The 14,844-nt window shown below is 42.2% G+C and overlaps 2 protein-coding genes across 3 annotated transcripts in view; both read left to right on the top strand.

Moving 5' to 3' along the window:
* Positions 1 to 14,844, top strand: part of TBC1D23 (TBC1 domain family member 23) — a 125,929-nt gene that overhangs the window by 39,800 nt on the left and 71,285 nt on the right. The gene's annotated exons all lie outside the window — the stretch shown is intronic.
* NIT2 (nitrilase family member 2) lies at positions 1,916 to 13,275 on the top strand. Of its 2 annotated transcripts, XM_054828129.1 has the most exons (11): positions 1,916 to 2,011; positions 4,242 to 4,360; positions 6,609 to 6,729; positions 6,846 to 6,934; positions 7,563 to 7,631; positions 8,519 to 8,612; positions 9,727 to 9,801; positions 10,244 to 10,322; positions 10,975 to 11,073; positions 12,135 to 12,190; positions 12,563 to 13,275. In XM_054828129.1, exons 1-11 carry the CDS (start codon positions 1,984 to 1,986, stop codon positions 12,649 to 12,651), a joined length of 918 nt encoding a protein of 305 aa, XP_054684104.1. In that variant the 5' UTR covers positions 1,916 to 1,983; the 3' UTR covers positions 12,652 to 13,275. The 2 variants fall into 2 exon arrangements, with proteins under 2 accessions (XP_054684104.1, XP_054684114.1); XM_054828139.1 differs by lacking the exon at positions 7,563 to 7,631 and having other exon boundaries at positions 1,917 to 2,011.

The raw sequence follows: 14,844 nt of genomic DNA on the forward strand, positions 1-14,844 counted from the left end.
TATGCTACTTCCTGTCCTTTTCATCTTCAAGGAATTTTTTTTAGTTATTTGCCAGAGGTTTGCAGGCTCTTGTTTTATTTTGCATGCACTGCTGTGTAAATTCTTGAATATAAGATGACAGTTGCTATGTTGCTGGGGTTTTAATTTTTTTTTTTTAATTTATTTTGGTGATAGAAACGAGGTCTGTATCAGGAAAGAAACACTCAGAATAAGCTTTCCTGCCAAATGGAAGCTCTTACCTTTGTGTTTTATAGCCAGGGTCAGTGCTTCTGTGCTCGCTGATAGCTCTTCAGTTGTCTCACATGTTCTTTTATATTCTGTACAAATTATCATCTAGATCAGAACTTTAAGGTATTACCCACCAAAAATACTCTTAACTGTGGAATTGCTATTTTATTTACACTGCCTTCTCCAGTTTTAAGTAAAGATTACTTGCTGTTCTTTCAGTTTAGTTCCTGTTAGGCCTTACACGTGGGTCTCAGCAGTGTTTGTAGCTTTTCCTTCCAACTGCATTTTGGCTGTAATTTCAAAACCTTTGATACTGTCAAATAACCTTTTTTCAGTATAGGCATAGTCTACTGAGTGACTGAAAGTTTTCCCCTTTGTGGGAAGGAGGGGGGTGATAGTGGAACTTGTTCTTTTGGGTGTCTTTAGTGCTTTCAGATATTTTTGGTTTGAAACTTGAAAAATACACTGTATCTCTCTGAACCATGGGAAACACTGGGTTTTTAGCCTGCACTTTCACCTTGAAGGGATGATACTGCTTCACTGCTTACTGTTGTGCTCTGCACAAAATGAGTTTCGTGTGAACTCAGGAGAAAGCTGTTCTTTGCACCTGGACCCCTGCAAGGTGTGGGGGTTTTAAAAAAAACAAAAGTTCATATAGGTGAGGTGTGCCCTTTATTGCTCCAAGGGGCAAGTTGAAGGGTTTGTTGAAGGAAGGTTTGTGACTGCTGCGAGCAGCGCTGGTTCTGTGTTTTATGGTGGTTATGCACTTCCCATCCTTTATCTCTCTGCACGTTTCCTGAAAGTGAATGTGTCAGGGATTGATCGCCTGGGGTTACCCGTTTTGTTTTACCTTTGCCCCTTCTGCTGTCATCTCCTTTTAGCTTGTGGAGATGGGAAGTACTGCCTCTACATAACACAAATCTACAATTCTACAAACATGCTTTTTAAATGCCCAAGATCGTAAAATACATACGTGAGGCAGCCATGTTCCATGTTGAGTAAAGGGGAGCACTCGGTCTCTAACGTAGTAATAAAAACAGCCTGGCAGTTAGCGTATTGGTTTGTACCTTAGGAGATGTGGTTCTGGTAAAAGAAGATGGGGGTGGGGATGTCCCAGGTGAACGAGTTGCCTGTGAGCCGGTACAGATCTCGGGACCAGCCCTTAGCAAATACAAGGCTGCTAGGGATTGCCAAGGGCTGGGAAAACAGGATGTTGGCACATCAACTCTTTGGGGCACCGAGATTTAGACGCACGGCTGTGTTTTTGCCAGGTGCTGAACTGGCCCTGAAGGAGTGCTCCCGGCTCCCTGCCATCCCCTGGGGTTACGCAGGGGGAAAGGGCTCAGCAGTGGTTTGGGCTCGGGGTAATTCCTCCCCAGCTCGTTCCTGCTCTGAACCTGGGCTGCGCCGCTCCCTCCAGCTGCGTCGGCAGAACTGTGTGGGGCAGTGCTGTGAAATCGGATCAAGGAACTAGCCAGACCGCTTTAAAAGCAGTATACGAGTCGTTTTTAAACAAGCCCCGCCGCGGGTGGTGCTGAAGAGGCGCTCCCGTTTCCTGCCGGGGCACTGGCGGGCAGAGCTGCAGCCGCCGGCCGGCTCGGCCGCGCGTTTGGCTGTGGGCCTCCGCCTTGGGCACCGCCCACCCAGCCCTGGGGCGGGACTACATTTCCCAGCAGCCCTCAGCCCGGCGCCGGCACGCATGCGCCCGGGCGGGCCGCCCAGCTCTGAGGGAGGAGCCGCGGGGGCCGTGTGGGCATGCAGGTGGCGCGCGGAGCCATGAGCAGTGAGTGGCGGCGTGCGCGGAGGAACGGTTTTCCCCTCGCGCTCCCTCCCTGCCGGGGACGTGGGGAAAAGGGCCGATGCGGGTTGAACCTGCCCCTCGAGCCGAGCTCCGGGCTCCCGCCACGGGCCTCAGCCGGTGAGAGGGGCCGCTGCGTAGTGCCGGCTTCCCCGCTCGCCCTGAGGCTCTCCGAGGAGTCACCGCCTCCCCTGTGGCCCCGGGGGCCGACCTGAGCCGCTGCCGGCCCCTCCTTGTCCCCACTGGGCCGTTATCCTCTTATCTGAGTGTGGGGACGCAACCGGAGACGGGCCGTGGGCTGGCTGCTGCCCCGGCCAGCGTCCCCCGGAGTCCCCAGTCCTAGCGTGGACTGGAAAGGCTTCAGTCCTGGGGGCTGTCGCTGAGGCTTTGGAGGGCGGTGTGAAACAATGCAGGTGCTAGAGAGAGCTGCCCCGGGCACTCTCACCTTGCTACAGACCGGTAGAAACCGCTTGCCGTGCATCTCTGGGTACTGCTGCAACGGTCCTCTTGGCAAGAAATTTGATCTGAACAAACCAGACGTACTTAGCTTCTGATGTTTTCCAAAAAAAGTGTTTCGTAGTGATACAAGTATGAACCATTATTTTACTCTGCACGCTTTTACCTGGTCGTGGTTTGCATTGCTGTAGGCTTATCCTAAGAATTGCTTTTAAAGAAGTTTTTGAGGCAGCTTAGCAAGGCCAGAAGAAAAGATCTTGGGCATCTACAGCACTGTTGCACGTTTCTCTGTATTTCTGTTACTCCTACATCTCAGCGTTTTTAAACAAAACTAGGCACAAGTACATGTGTTCTTTACTGAGCTTTAATTTTGCCCTTTAACAAACTCCAAAACTGAGGCACAGGGAAAATAAAATTAATGGTTTCCTGGTCTTTTAAACATTATAGAAAGGGAGGGAGGTAGAATTTTTCCTAGTATGTGCTCTTTTGGGTTTGTTGTTTGGGGGGTGTGGGTTTTGGGGGGTTTTTTCAAAAGTGAATTTATGCTGAAATGTAAATCTTTTAAGTGTCTGATTTCTCTGAGCGAAAAGACATTCCACAAATATGGGAGAGTTTTAGACAGATTCCTAGTATGGTTATCTGGGTGGGTCTGGAAGGTAACTATGGTTACATCTGTTCAAAATTTCAGTGAAGCTTTTTCTCAATAAACCAAATATTAAGAATCTCTCACATGAAGAGTGGCAAAGTGAGCAGTTAATCATTTGCTTAACCTCTAGAAATTAGCTGCTTAGCTACTGAAGTGAGAACTAAAGTAGGAAGAAAGATATTCTGCCTGACTATTCCTGACCCGATCTCATCTTCGCTTGAGTCAGTTCTTTCTGTTTCCCTGACCAATGAGGCTGTGTTGCTTGCAGCTCCTTCTTTATCCTATAGTGATCTTTGAATGTATGACAGGGAAGTTTTCCAGAGAGGAGAGGTGCTTTGAAACCAGGGTACTTTTCTTTATGAAGAAAGAGTTTGGTTTGTTGTTTTTTTGTTTGGGTTTTTTTTAAGGAGACAGTTCTACCTGATCAGAATGTGTTTTGCTACAGCCCTAGTACTAGGAAATTCATGGAAGGAAGTCCAAGGGGTGTGCACAAAACTTCATTTGATCTCTTCCGCTTATGTATTTCAAGACCCTGCAAATATAAATCCTGCTTAGCCACAGCAGAGACAGCGTTGATAACATTTGCAACCATCGCTTGGCTAGAAAGCATATTGCAAAGAAATTATCAGGAAAGATGTTATCTTTACTGGGTTTTATGGCCATTGGTTTGATAGTGGCTTTTTGGACATGCAGTGCTCATCAGGCAACGGGCACAACAAAAAGATTGGCTCGCAAAGCATGTAGCAAAATGGGAAGGAAGAAGCAGGTGTAGGTGACTAGCGGTCTCCCTTTGTCACACAATATCTTAGGTTAGAACTTGGGCTGGGTACTGCCTAGGCTAAGTGTTACTAGCATGTGAACTCTGTGGTCTTCAACCTGAACAGAGTGATGGCGATGTATGGTTACATTATCGAGCCTAGGTTTGAATGTTCTCCCTGTGTGATGAGCGTTTCCAGAGTCATAGACAGACTGCAAAATGAGTTGGAAGTGGTTTGTGTATATATTAATATATAAGCAAATTTCTTTTGTTAAATGCTCATTAGTGAATTCAAATTTTGAAGAGTTTTTCCTGGGGAAGTTCTGCTGACTAATTTTTTTCTTTTCTGCCAATAGACTTCCGCCTGGCTCTTATTCAGCTCCATGTATCAACTGTTAAATCAGATAACCTTCAACGAGCCTGTGGGCTGGTGAGAGAAGCGTCAGCTAAAGGAGCAAAAGTTGTGGCTCTGCCTGTGAGTAAAGATCATGGTCTATTTAGCACCTATACCTTAAACCCTTGGAAACTTTTCTAGTGTTACTAATACATTATATATTCCCATTTCTCTCTGGATAGCTTAGATGCTGTATGAGGCTCCCAAATAGGAAAAAAACCCAGGGCTTCTGTCTAGGAGCACACTTGAAAGGGGAAAGCAAGAAGGAAAAAAGGCAGGTTGTCTTTTTTTGTGGTATAAGATTCCGGTTAAGTTTTTGCTGGTTTAAATCCCAGGCAATTCCTTAACTGGTATGTTCTGAGTTCACAAAAGTGACATGGTGGTTTGAATCTTTGTAGAAGCCTTCTGTGCTAGAAATGTAGGAAAAGGTGATTTTTCAGCTAAAGAATGTTGATATGAAGATGAAGGGATACAGGTATACAGTGACTCTCTTTGTCATAATCATTCCTGATTAGATAGTACATGAGAAACAAATAGACTTCAGACATTTCCAGCAGGTCACTTGTGGCTGAATTATGATTAAAACACACTTCTCTTGTGACTTCCTTGTGTGGGAACATAAACAGCCAATTAAAATTACGAAGCCTTTCTGATTTACTTTTTGGACATCAGCCATGATTAACTTGCTGAATTGTCACACAGATGAGCGTGCTGGCAGTGAGGTGACCTTTCCAGTGCAGCTTTGAGCTTTTTTTGTTGGGGGTACGTGTGTATTACCCCTGTGTCCTGCAGCATCTGACTCAGGAGTGCAAAGTTCTTTGGGTGAACTTTTGGTCTGGATGTTTTACACACAGAATGTTTTCTATCCTGCTGTCACAGGCAAAGTATTAAGCAACCTTCCCAGCTCCCCTGTGCTAGCACAGCTCTTGTGTTGCAAATGTGACCTTTGATTATTCTGGCTGGGCCTCCTACATTGAGATTATCTATTATTTGCTAGTTTCATCACGTGTACAAACATTGAGTTTTCCAGACCTATTCAGTTAAGATACTTTGCTAACGATAATTTATGCTTTTAGAGTAAAACTTGCCAAACAGGGGCAAGGCCTTTCACAGACTTTTGGTATGTAGATTTTATACTGGTATTAAGACGTGGGCATGAAGTATTCTCTTACCTCCATTTTGTTTTTTAAGTCACACTATATAAAAACCAGAAGTAACTCACGCTGACTATATAATCTACACCTCTGCAGAGGCACATAGCAGTTTTCCTATGACATCTTAGCCTTGATGTGTTAAACTTTTTTCATTTCTGAACCAGGAAAAATTTGTGAGAGAAAATTTGTAATGTCTATGGATAGAGAAATAAAAACAGAATTCATTTGAATCTAGAAATTGATAGCAATTCAAAGACCTATCCCTGTATGCTTATCACTTTGGAGAGCACAGGACTAGATTTTCTATTTTCTCCTTCTCCTTCTTCCAACTTCCAGTGAACCAAGGTAACAACTGAGGCTGAGAATTGCTTGCCAAATAGTAGGTACTGGTACTGTCTTATAGCCTATCTGTGGCCTTCAGCTGTACTCCTTTAGGGGACAAAAAAGTGTTGCAGGGGATGTCTCATGTCCTCACAGAGCTGGCAAATATAATGCAGAGTAAAAGTTTTCTCTGTATCTTGGGCATCTCAAATACCACTAGCCACCTAGTTTAGGCATCTAAACTGCTCTATTAATCTTGCTGTCTAAGGATTACATGCCTGGTTCTGAGGGATAGGAAATCTTTAACTAGAGCCTAGGACAGAAGACACTGTTCAGTTGGAGGAAATAGTGTTTAAAGGATCATTTTAGCAAAAGAATAAGTAATTCTGAGAAATGCATGCTTTTGCAAAGGTCCTTTTAAAAATGAAGAAATGATGGGCTCTGGACGAGCACAAGCATTTCATAGTTCTGAGAGGATCTGTTTAGCTTGTAAGTTGTCAAATGAGCTAGGCAGAACTTAGCTCATTGTTCTGATGAGAACGTCCCTTGTGATCTTGCTACGTCTAGACTGGTAAACATGCTAGCTTTGTTACTTGCAGCTTGCATGATACTCCTAGCTCATGTTCTGTTCAGCACACATTCACACCAACACATCCACTGCATTTTCTCTAATTGTTAAGGTCTGTCTGGCCTCCTGATATTTTCTGATTTGCTTATGGAGCTCCTGTAAACTAAACTGCTGTAACTAAAGATTGTATGACAACGCTGATAGAGAGGAGTTTGAAAGGTCAAGTACATCTCTTTGCAGTGCTGTGACTGGATTTTAACTTTTTCTTTTCCCCCCCTAATTCTAGGAATGTTTTAATTCTCCATATGGAACCCAATACTTTAAGGACTATGCAGAGAAGATCCCTGGGGAATCAACACGAAAGCTCTCAGAAGTTGCAAAGGAGTGCAGCATATATCTCATTGGAGGTAGTGTACTCTTAGTAACCTCACTGAGGGTGAAAATGGGCAATGTCTCTTGGTGCCATTGGATCAAAATTCCACATAATGCAGTGGGGGAAATCTTTGTTCTCACCTTTATAAAGGCTCCATTCCAGAAGAGGATGACGGAAAGCTGTATAATACATGTACTGTCTTTGGGCCTGATGGTGCTATGTTGGCAAAGCATAGGAAGGTAAGATGGCAGAATGTTGTTATTAAAAGGTTACTCAGCAATGTTGCACAAATTATTTCATCTGTGCCTAAAGATGATATGAATTAGTAGAATATTCCATTAATAATAAGCTGTGTACTGTCAGTAAAATTGCATGTAATTTTTATTTGGGACATGTAAACACTCCTTCCAAAGGTGGCCATAAATTTGTTCTGGATAAGGATGACAAAATGCAGAAGGCATAATTGGCTTTTCCCAGTTGCTGGGAAAACTGTAGTAAAGAGTAAATCCTGATACAACTCATCTGTGTACCTTGGTCTAGGTCTAAAACATAGTGCCACTTAAGTGGGATCAGGATTTTCCCTCAGGTTCCCAATGGATTTACTCCTTCTGTTATCATAAATACTGTTCTTTATATACTATGTGTGCTATATGTATGATTACTGCAGACAACTGAAGTCCAAGTTCTTTAGTTAAGCTGTGTCTGCTGTTTGTGGTAGATGCTTGCTTACTGTCATCCCACCTGGGCATTGCTTCATGCCTTCTGAGAAACTGCCTTTTCTTCATAACTGTAGAATGTAGTTTCTGTTAATCTGACTGTGCATACAGGTATTATTCCTTAGGTGAACAACAGCTTATTTCTTTCAAGGAAAAACAAAAGAGAAATGCAAGGTTACTTGGAACAAATGAGGTGGTGCAAAATACCTCTGGGGTGCAGGTATTAATTTCTTCTGTTAACTGATTCTACACTTGCTACGTTATTAGATCACTTTCTGAAGTACTATGTTGCTTTCCATCGATCACACCACACCAGTCTGCAAGCCTGGTAGTTGGTTATAGAATGAGTGCAGGCTTTTACTGTATAAATATGAACAAATAATCATATAAAACCAGCTGTATTGTTAGGAAGCTCTGGTTGGGAACAGAATTTTCCATTGCAGGGGAGGGATAAAGACTGTCTGCAGGGGCTAAGAGGCATCTGCACAGCTGAAGTCATGGGAACTTTATGACATGGTGAAGGTATTTACTGGAGAAGTTTTGCAGAAATGGGACTAAAATCTTAGGAAAATATTACCTGCTTTAACATACCTTAAAATCATCCTGACAAATTCAAGACTTTTTATATGTATCCTTTCTTTTGCAAAATTACTCATTAGATCACGATATTTAGCTACTTTGCAGAGATTCTTTCCATGAAGAAGATATAGAGCCATAGTACAAATTAACTGTTATGGTTTTAGCTATTTTTAACTACTCTTTATTACTGCACAGGAGAAGGACAGGGCATTCTGTTTGGTAAGCAATGTAAATATTATGTGCATCACTTGAGTCACAGGGATTATATGTGTTGTTTAAAATAGCCAGTCTTTTTTATTTTATTTTTTTTATTTCCCAAATAACTTTAGACATGTATTTCTATAACGAAGAAAACTGCTTTAAATCATCTTTAGGAGATCTCACAATGTTAAGCAATGTTTAGTTGGGACCCTGACAAAAGACAAGTCTAGATAATGTTAACTAGAAAACATGTGCCTAATGGAATAAGCCTCAAACACCAAGCAGAGAAATTGTTATTAACTGCTATTAATCATACTATAATTACAGGTTCATTTATTTGACATTAATATTCCTGGGAAGATACAGTTCAAAGAGTCTGAAACTCTGAGTCCAGGGAATAGTTTCTCCATGTTTGACACTCGTGAGTATAAGACAAGCCCTCTCTTTAAGGAGCTCTACCACAGTAGCACTATAGTCATTCTGGAGTTCTTTTCCCAAGCAGTGGATTTTTAGACTATCAAATTTGTATTAGGAACTTGACAACCAAGGCAAATACAGTCTAAGCTTGTTCCAAGTGTGTGGGTCACTTCTGAAACTTTTAAAAAGGCAATATGATTGCAAAAGGACAGAGGAGTAGAAAGGGTTAAGCATACATCATGGCATTTTGCTTAATAAATAGTGATCCTATTGATTTGTTAAAGAGAAGTTACTGTGGTTTTTTTTATAGCAGTTACATCTTTGAAATTGTTCTGAAATTCTTTTCCAAGCCATGTTTTATATGTGGCAAACAGCTACACTGGCATGTTGTTTCATGTGAGGATGATATAATAATGGAGACAGTTAACTGTAAATCCATTTCAACATTCTTGAATCAACCACATCAGATAAAGCAAGACACCTACTTCCCTCCCCCCCAGTGTTCATGGATTAACACGTCCTGTTTACTGAGCTTTCTGAAGAGTCTTGTCTCCCATGGTCACTTTTTCCTTCTTGCAATCATAGAATCGCAGAATGGTTTGGGTTGGAAGGGTCCTCAAAGATCCTCTAGTTCCAACCCCCCTGCCATGGACAGGGACACCCTCCACTAGACCAGGTTGCCCAAAGCCCCATCCAACCTGGCCTTGAACACTTCCAGGGAGAAAGTACATGACTGTAGTTTCTTTAGTCCATGAAGAGGAATTGAGGTGCTTTCTTTTCTTGAAAAGAATTGAAAAACCTGCAGCTAAATCGGAGAGGAATACATTACACAAAGACCTGATATAACATGATTTTGTGGAAATGGCTGGTTTTAGAGGGTAGGTAAGACTGCTTCTCACAGTCTTAAAGAGTAAGTCTCACTCTCATCATGAAGCATAAATGCACCCCCACAAATAGCCAGTGCTTGTTACAGATAAGGATGAGCATTTAAATATAGTGCCTCTTGTTTGTGAGACACACAAAATAACAGCTGGCAGGATGGCTACAAGGAGTCTTGTGATTGCTTTTGTGTACTTGTGATAGTGATATGACTGTTGTTTCTTGTGTTTTGAGAGCAGCATACTGTAAAGTGGGCCTGGGCATCTGCTATGATATCAGATTTGCTGAGATGGCTCAGATCTATGGACAGCAAGGTGAGGCTGGGTCACCTAATGGAGCGTGGTTAGCCCTAAGGCCTGAACTATGCAGGGCCATTTCGGGGTGGTATGTACTGGGCAATCCATGTGATCGGGCATTCTTATCCTAGCCCAGTAACACAAAATGCATGTTGTGGTCAAGGCTTTGTTATTCAAATGAGTGTCTGTTCTCCTTGAGTAAAGTAACAATCACTTCCTGACACCTATTTGCTGATGGAGTGATGGTGACGGGTGTAATGTATCACAGGGCTTTGCTGACATAAGTCATCACTTGTGTCATGTATGGACAGATTCTGTTTGGTCCCATTTTGGGCAGAGGTTGGGAAGTATTGAAAGAAACCTTGTCTTTTTGAGCCTCAAAAGTGAAGGGCTGCTCTAGGGTAAATCATCGTCCCCTTAATCATGGTTGGGCTTTAATTTATTTTTTTTTTTAACTAAGGTTGTCAGCTGCTGATATATCCAGGGGCTTTTAACCTGACAACAGGACCAGCTCATTGGGAACTGCTACAAAGGGGACGGTAAGGACCAAGTAACAGCTTATCCTCCTGTTCCCAAGGGAGTTCTAGCATGCCGAACTGAACTGTTCTGGTGTTCCAAATGACACTATGCATCAGAATTTGGTGCCGCAGAGCCACTCTGCTATTGGAGCTGCACCATTCCTCAAGCCTTGCACAGGACACCAAAGTGATTTTGCTGTCAAGGAGAAAAGCAGGGAGTTCTTATCCTTCAGTCCTGCCAGCTCCTCCGCAGTTATGCCCTTTCAAGGATCTTTTCCCCATGGCTCTGTAAGCACCCTTCACACGCAAACCTCTAGATAGAAGAGCCAATAAACCGTTTGAGAACTGCTGTAGTTACAGATAGAAATAGACTCTGAGAATCCTGACTGTAGTATTATTTATTCATTTGGTCAGCTTCAATCAACTTTGCCACATACTGAAAGAACATGTAATTAATTCTACCCACTAACTCTGGAGCAGGTGCTAGGGACTGCTCTTTCCAGGCTCTGCTTTCCCTGACCTTTGTATCATTTACAATTTTGGTTAGTTCTTAGGAGGATATATAGCTTCCCCTTCAGAGTGAATACTTTCTCTTCTGCTTAGTTAATTGGTGGTATAAAAAAAAAATAATTCTACTCACTTTTTCCCTTCCCTCATCTTTCTGTGAACACAGAGCTGTTGATAATCAAGTCTTCGTAGCTACAGTATCTCCTGCTAGAGATGAAAAAGCATCCTACATTGCCTGGGGACACAGCACTGTAGTAAATCCATGGTGAGTTTAGAAAAAAAAACCCATACCACCTTTTGTTGGTTAAAAAATGTTTTGCTTGATAGTCACATTTCAGTCCCATGTTTCCATCTACTCTTAATGTCATAAGTTTTTGGTAAAAAGCACCTGAGACTTAAGCCTACATTCTCAAAATTATCCTTTAAAACTGTCCGACTGAAAAACAATAAAGAAACTAAAACTAGTTTAACAGTATGTATTCTTTTTGTTAGCAAGGAAGCTACTTTAGTACTAGTATTTAGCATTGCTTAAGCTGCTGACCTTTTCAACTTGTCCCTGAAACTCACTGCAGTATATACTATGCATTATGGTAATTCTCTGTGCAGAATTGAACTGTCATAAACAGCGTACACAAAAGTATTTCATTTCCTCAACACTGCTTTGACATAAGAAAGAAGAAGAATGTCTTCAGCTAGCTAAGAGGCACATTCTGACTTAAGGAGAAGTCATGCAGGTGCACAGGAGGTAAAAGTGACCAAATCTTCAGGCAGCTGCTTTTCTTTCAGATAAATCCACTGATAGTTCTCTGCCAGATGATTGCCAAGTAAGAAAAGCTTTATCTGTATCTTGAGCTTTTAACTTTGTGATGAAAGCAGTGACAGAACACCTAGTGGGAGACAGGATAACTAATGCTCAGTAGCTCATGGAGGGTAAAAGTATACTCCTATTAAAAGCCAGTAGGATCTGAAAGGAGACAGTGTTAGTCTTTGCCATATATGGCTGTCCCTGGTGAAGTTGTTTCTTTCGCCTTGAGGTATGTTGCATGCTCATGTGCACTGGTTCTCATAGTTGCTCTTACCATGATTCTTGACCTCTGGAAACATACTTATGTATATGTCACATTTAAAATGTGCCACATATAAAGCCTGGAAGCCATTTCTGTTATGCCAGAGCTATGAATTATGATGCTATTTCTAGGACAGCACTGTCTTTACAGCTGTAGACATCAAGGGTAGGAACTCCCTTTTGTATAAACAACAGCAACTGGACTGATGCCTTGAGACCTCTGTGTTTAATGCTGTGAACAACTGTGCTTAATTTTGCAGGGGTGAAGTCATAGCCAAAGCTGGGGCTGAGGAAACAGTTATATACACAGATATAGGTAAGGGTAAAGGTGGGGGTTTTTTCCTGCTTGCTTTCTTGAGTACAGGTCATGAGATTAATGAGAGGCTTTTTTTTAAGTCTGTGGGCTTGCACATGCAATTACAGATGAGACCATGTTCCCGTCCATTCTCTACCTTTGCTAGAGGAAAGCAAGAACAAGCAGCACTTGACTATACCCTTGCAGTTTCCTTCCTTAGGAGGAAGCTGCCACCTTAGGAAAGAGCAAAGTCGAGGCTTCCTTCAGCCTGGGCTGCCCCGTTGCAGTGCCCTACAACCCCATTCTCCACAAAAGCTGCTCTTTTCCCTGCCTGACCTCAGGAGCTTTCCTTTTTGACTGCTGTTCTAATAGGTCTTTCTTACCTCCCTGCAGATATGGAGAAACTTGCAGAAATACGTCAGCAAATTCCTATTTTAAGCCAGAAGCGTTGTGATCTCTATGCTATAGAGATGAAAAAGTGAAGCTGGGTGACAGGGAAGGTTCAGCTGGCACAACGGCTGCTGCTTTCATCTTTGGAAGGATTCCCTTGCTCATTGCTCCACAATCTACTGCTAAATGTGCCAGCTAATTTTAAAAAAACAAAACTTGGTGATGTAATTCTAAAATTTATTCAAATACAACTTTTCTATATCCTCTCATACTTTATTTTATAGTATTTTACAGCTAGAATAAAGATGGAGGTGAAATCAGTTCAACACAGTAGTAGTAAACATTGCTTTCTGTGCACCACAATGTTTTAGTTACCTTTTGGGGGCTTCTTTGTAGAACACAGAAGTGGGAACCTTGTTCTCCCTGGAAATCATCTGAAGTCAGCTTTCAGTGAATTATCAGATAATCTAAAAGCATGATTCTTCCCCCTCTGTCCTTCTTAGTTGTATATGCCTTAACAGAATTCCTTGAATGCCCAACTTCTAACTTGGAAGGCTTAAATTTTAATGCACTAAGCAAAACAGGCCAAATTCTGCTATGACTTGGTGACAATGCAAGAAGCTGCCAGACAGAACTACTGCTATAGAAGAATCTGTAACAGATTTTGGTTCATGTATCTTGCCTGAAATATATGGATTAAATTCTCTTCATTGCAATTCCTGTTTCATAGAATGGTTTGGGTTGGAAGGGACCTCAAAGATCATCTAGTTCCAAGCCCCCTGCTGCAGGCAGGGACGCGCTCCACTAGACCACATTTATTGCAGAAGTGATTCAGGCTACAGTTGTGTTAAAGCAATTCATGTGTCCCCACACCCTTTGCTCTATGTGATGCTTCCTTAATGCCATGTCAGAATGGGCTTCTGTTCTGCTGCCTGGCAGTCCTCACCTGAAAAGTTAAAGACTTGTGCTGATCTACTCTTTCTGCCCCTAGTCTTCCAGAAAACACGTATTAGAATTGCTTGATGTTTGAGTGCATTATTACTACCAAAGGCCAACTCCCATCAGTTGCATGGAAGCACTTGCTACTTCATTGCTCTTGCTGAAGAGACTAACAAACTGATTATTAAAGATGGCTTTAAAATACTTAAAACTAGCCTAGCATGTTGTTTGTTTTTTCTTAGAAAGAAGACACCTTGGTACTTTTGATGTAAAATACAAGAATTTGCAAACAGCATTACTGTTTCTTCTTGGGATGAGAAGCAGCAGCAACTGTAACTATCCAGCCTTTACCATGACAAGGCAGCAAAAATGATAAAGTAGTAAGGCTGAAGGAGATTTCAAAATACAAAGCTGGGAGGAAAGAGATAAGGTTTTGTCTTGCTCTAGCTAACCACCCATGTTCCCCAAAACCACCTGACCTTCTTATTCATGTTCAGCCATCCTCCTCTTCCCACAGCTGCTCTCTGGCCTTTTTTGTTCTTTTGGCTTCTCTGGAATGAGCTATGTGTGTGTTTTGTAGAGGAAAATTAATGGTTAAATTAAGCCAAACCCTGAAGCACCTTCCCCCTCAAAAGACAGGTTATGCAATTCCACTCAGTGGCGTTATCTATTCCAGCAGGCATTTTAAGTCAGTACTTTACACTGCATTTTGGTGTACATACTGTACTGGAACTGTTAAGAAACAAGCCACAGAGCGTAAGGTGAAATGCAGATTTATTTGTTGAAAAATAAATATAAAAAATTAACAATTCACCATTTGAGTCAAATCTCCTGCATTTAGTGCCTCCCAGATAACAATCAGCATCCATGATGGCCATCACTGGGTTCCACCTAAATCATAGCAACTAATACACATCCATTTTTCTAAACTACTCCATCTGCCTTTCCTTCCCCTCTCTACGCTAGTTTAACATGCAACACGGCAGGAAGTAAATACTATCTTTGGAGGATTCAAGTAGTGCAGGATTCTCATGCACCAACCACTTAATTCTAAAAATGCAAAGTGCAGTCTGTGACAGAGAATGGAATCCGTGGCCAGGACCCTCCTCCCCCAGAATCCCAAATGGAAAACCTCTAGCGAGCTACTGTGGTGAACTCCGCTGAGGAGCTGAGATGAGCTCAGTGCTCTTCAGTCTGTCAGAACAAGCACTTTGGTTTAGTAGGACGTTTGGGGGGCCTCCAGTGCAATCCACTCAGAATTGATACAAATGGACTGTGAATTTGTGGGGGTTTCAATGAAAAAAAGTACACAATCAGCTCTCAGCTAGGTAATACTTAAAGCAGTC

This window comes from Grus americana, chromosome 1 (assembly GCF_028858705.1).
Source record: "Grus americana isolate bGruAme1 chromosome 1, bGruAme1.mat, whole genome shotgun sequence".
Classification (NCBI taxonomy): domain Eukaryota; kingdom Metazoa; phylum Chordata; class Aves; order Gruiformes; family Gruidae; genus Grus; species Grus americana.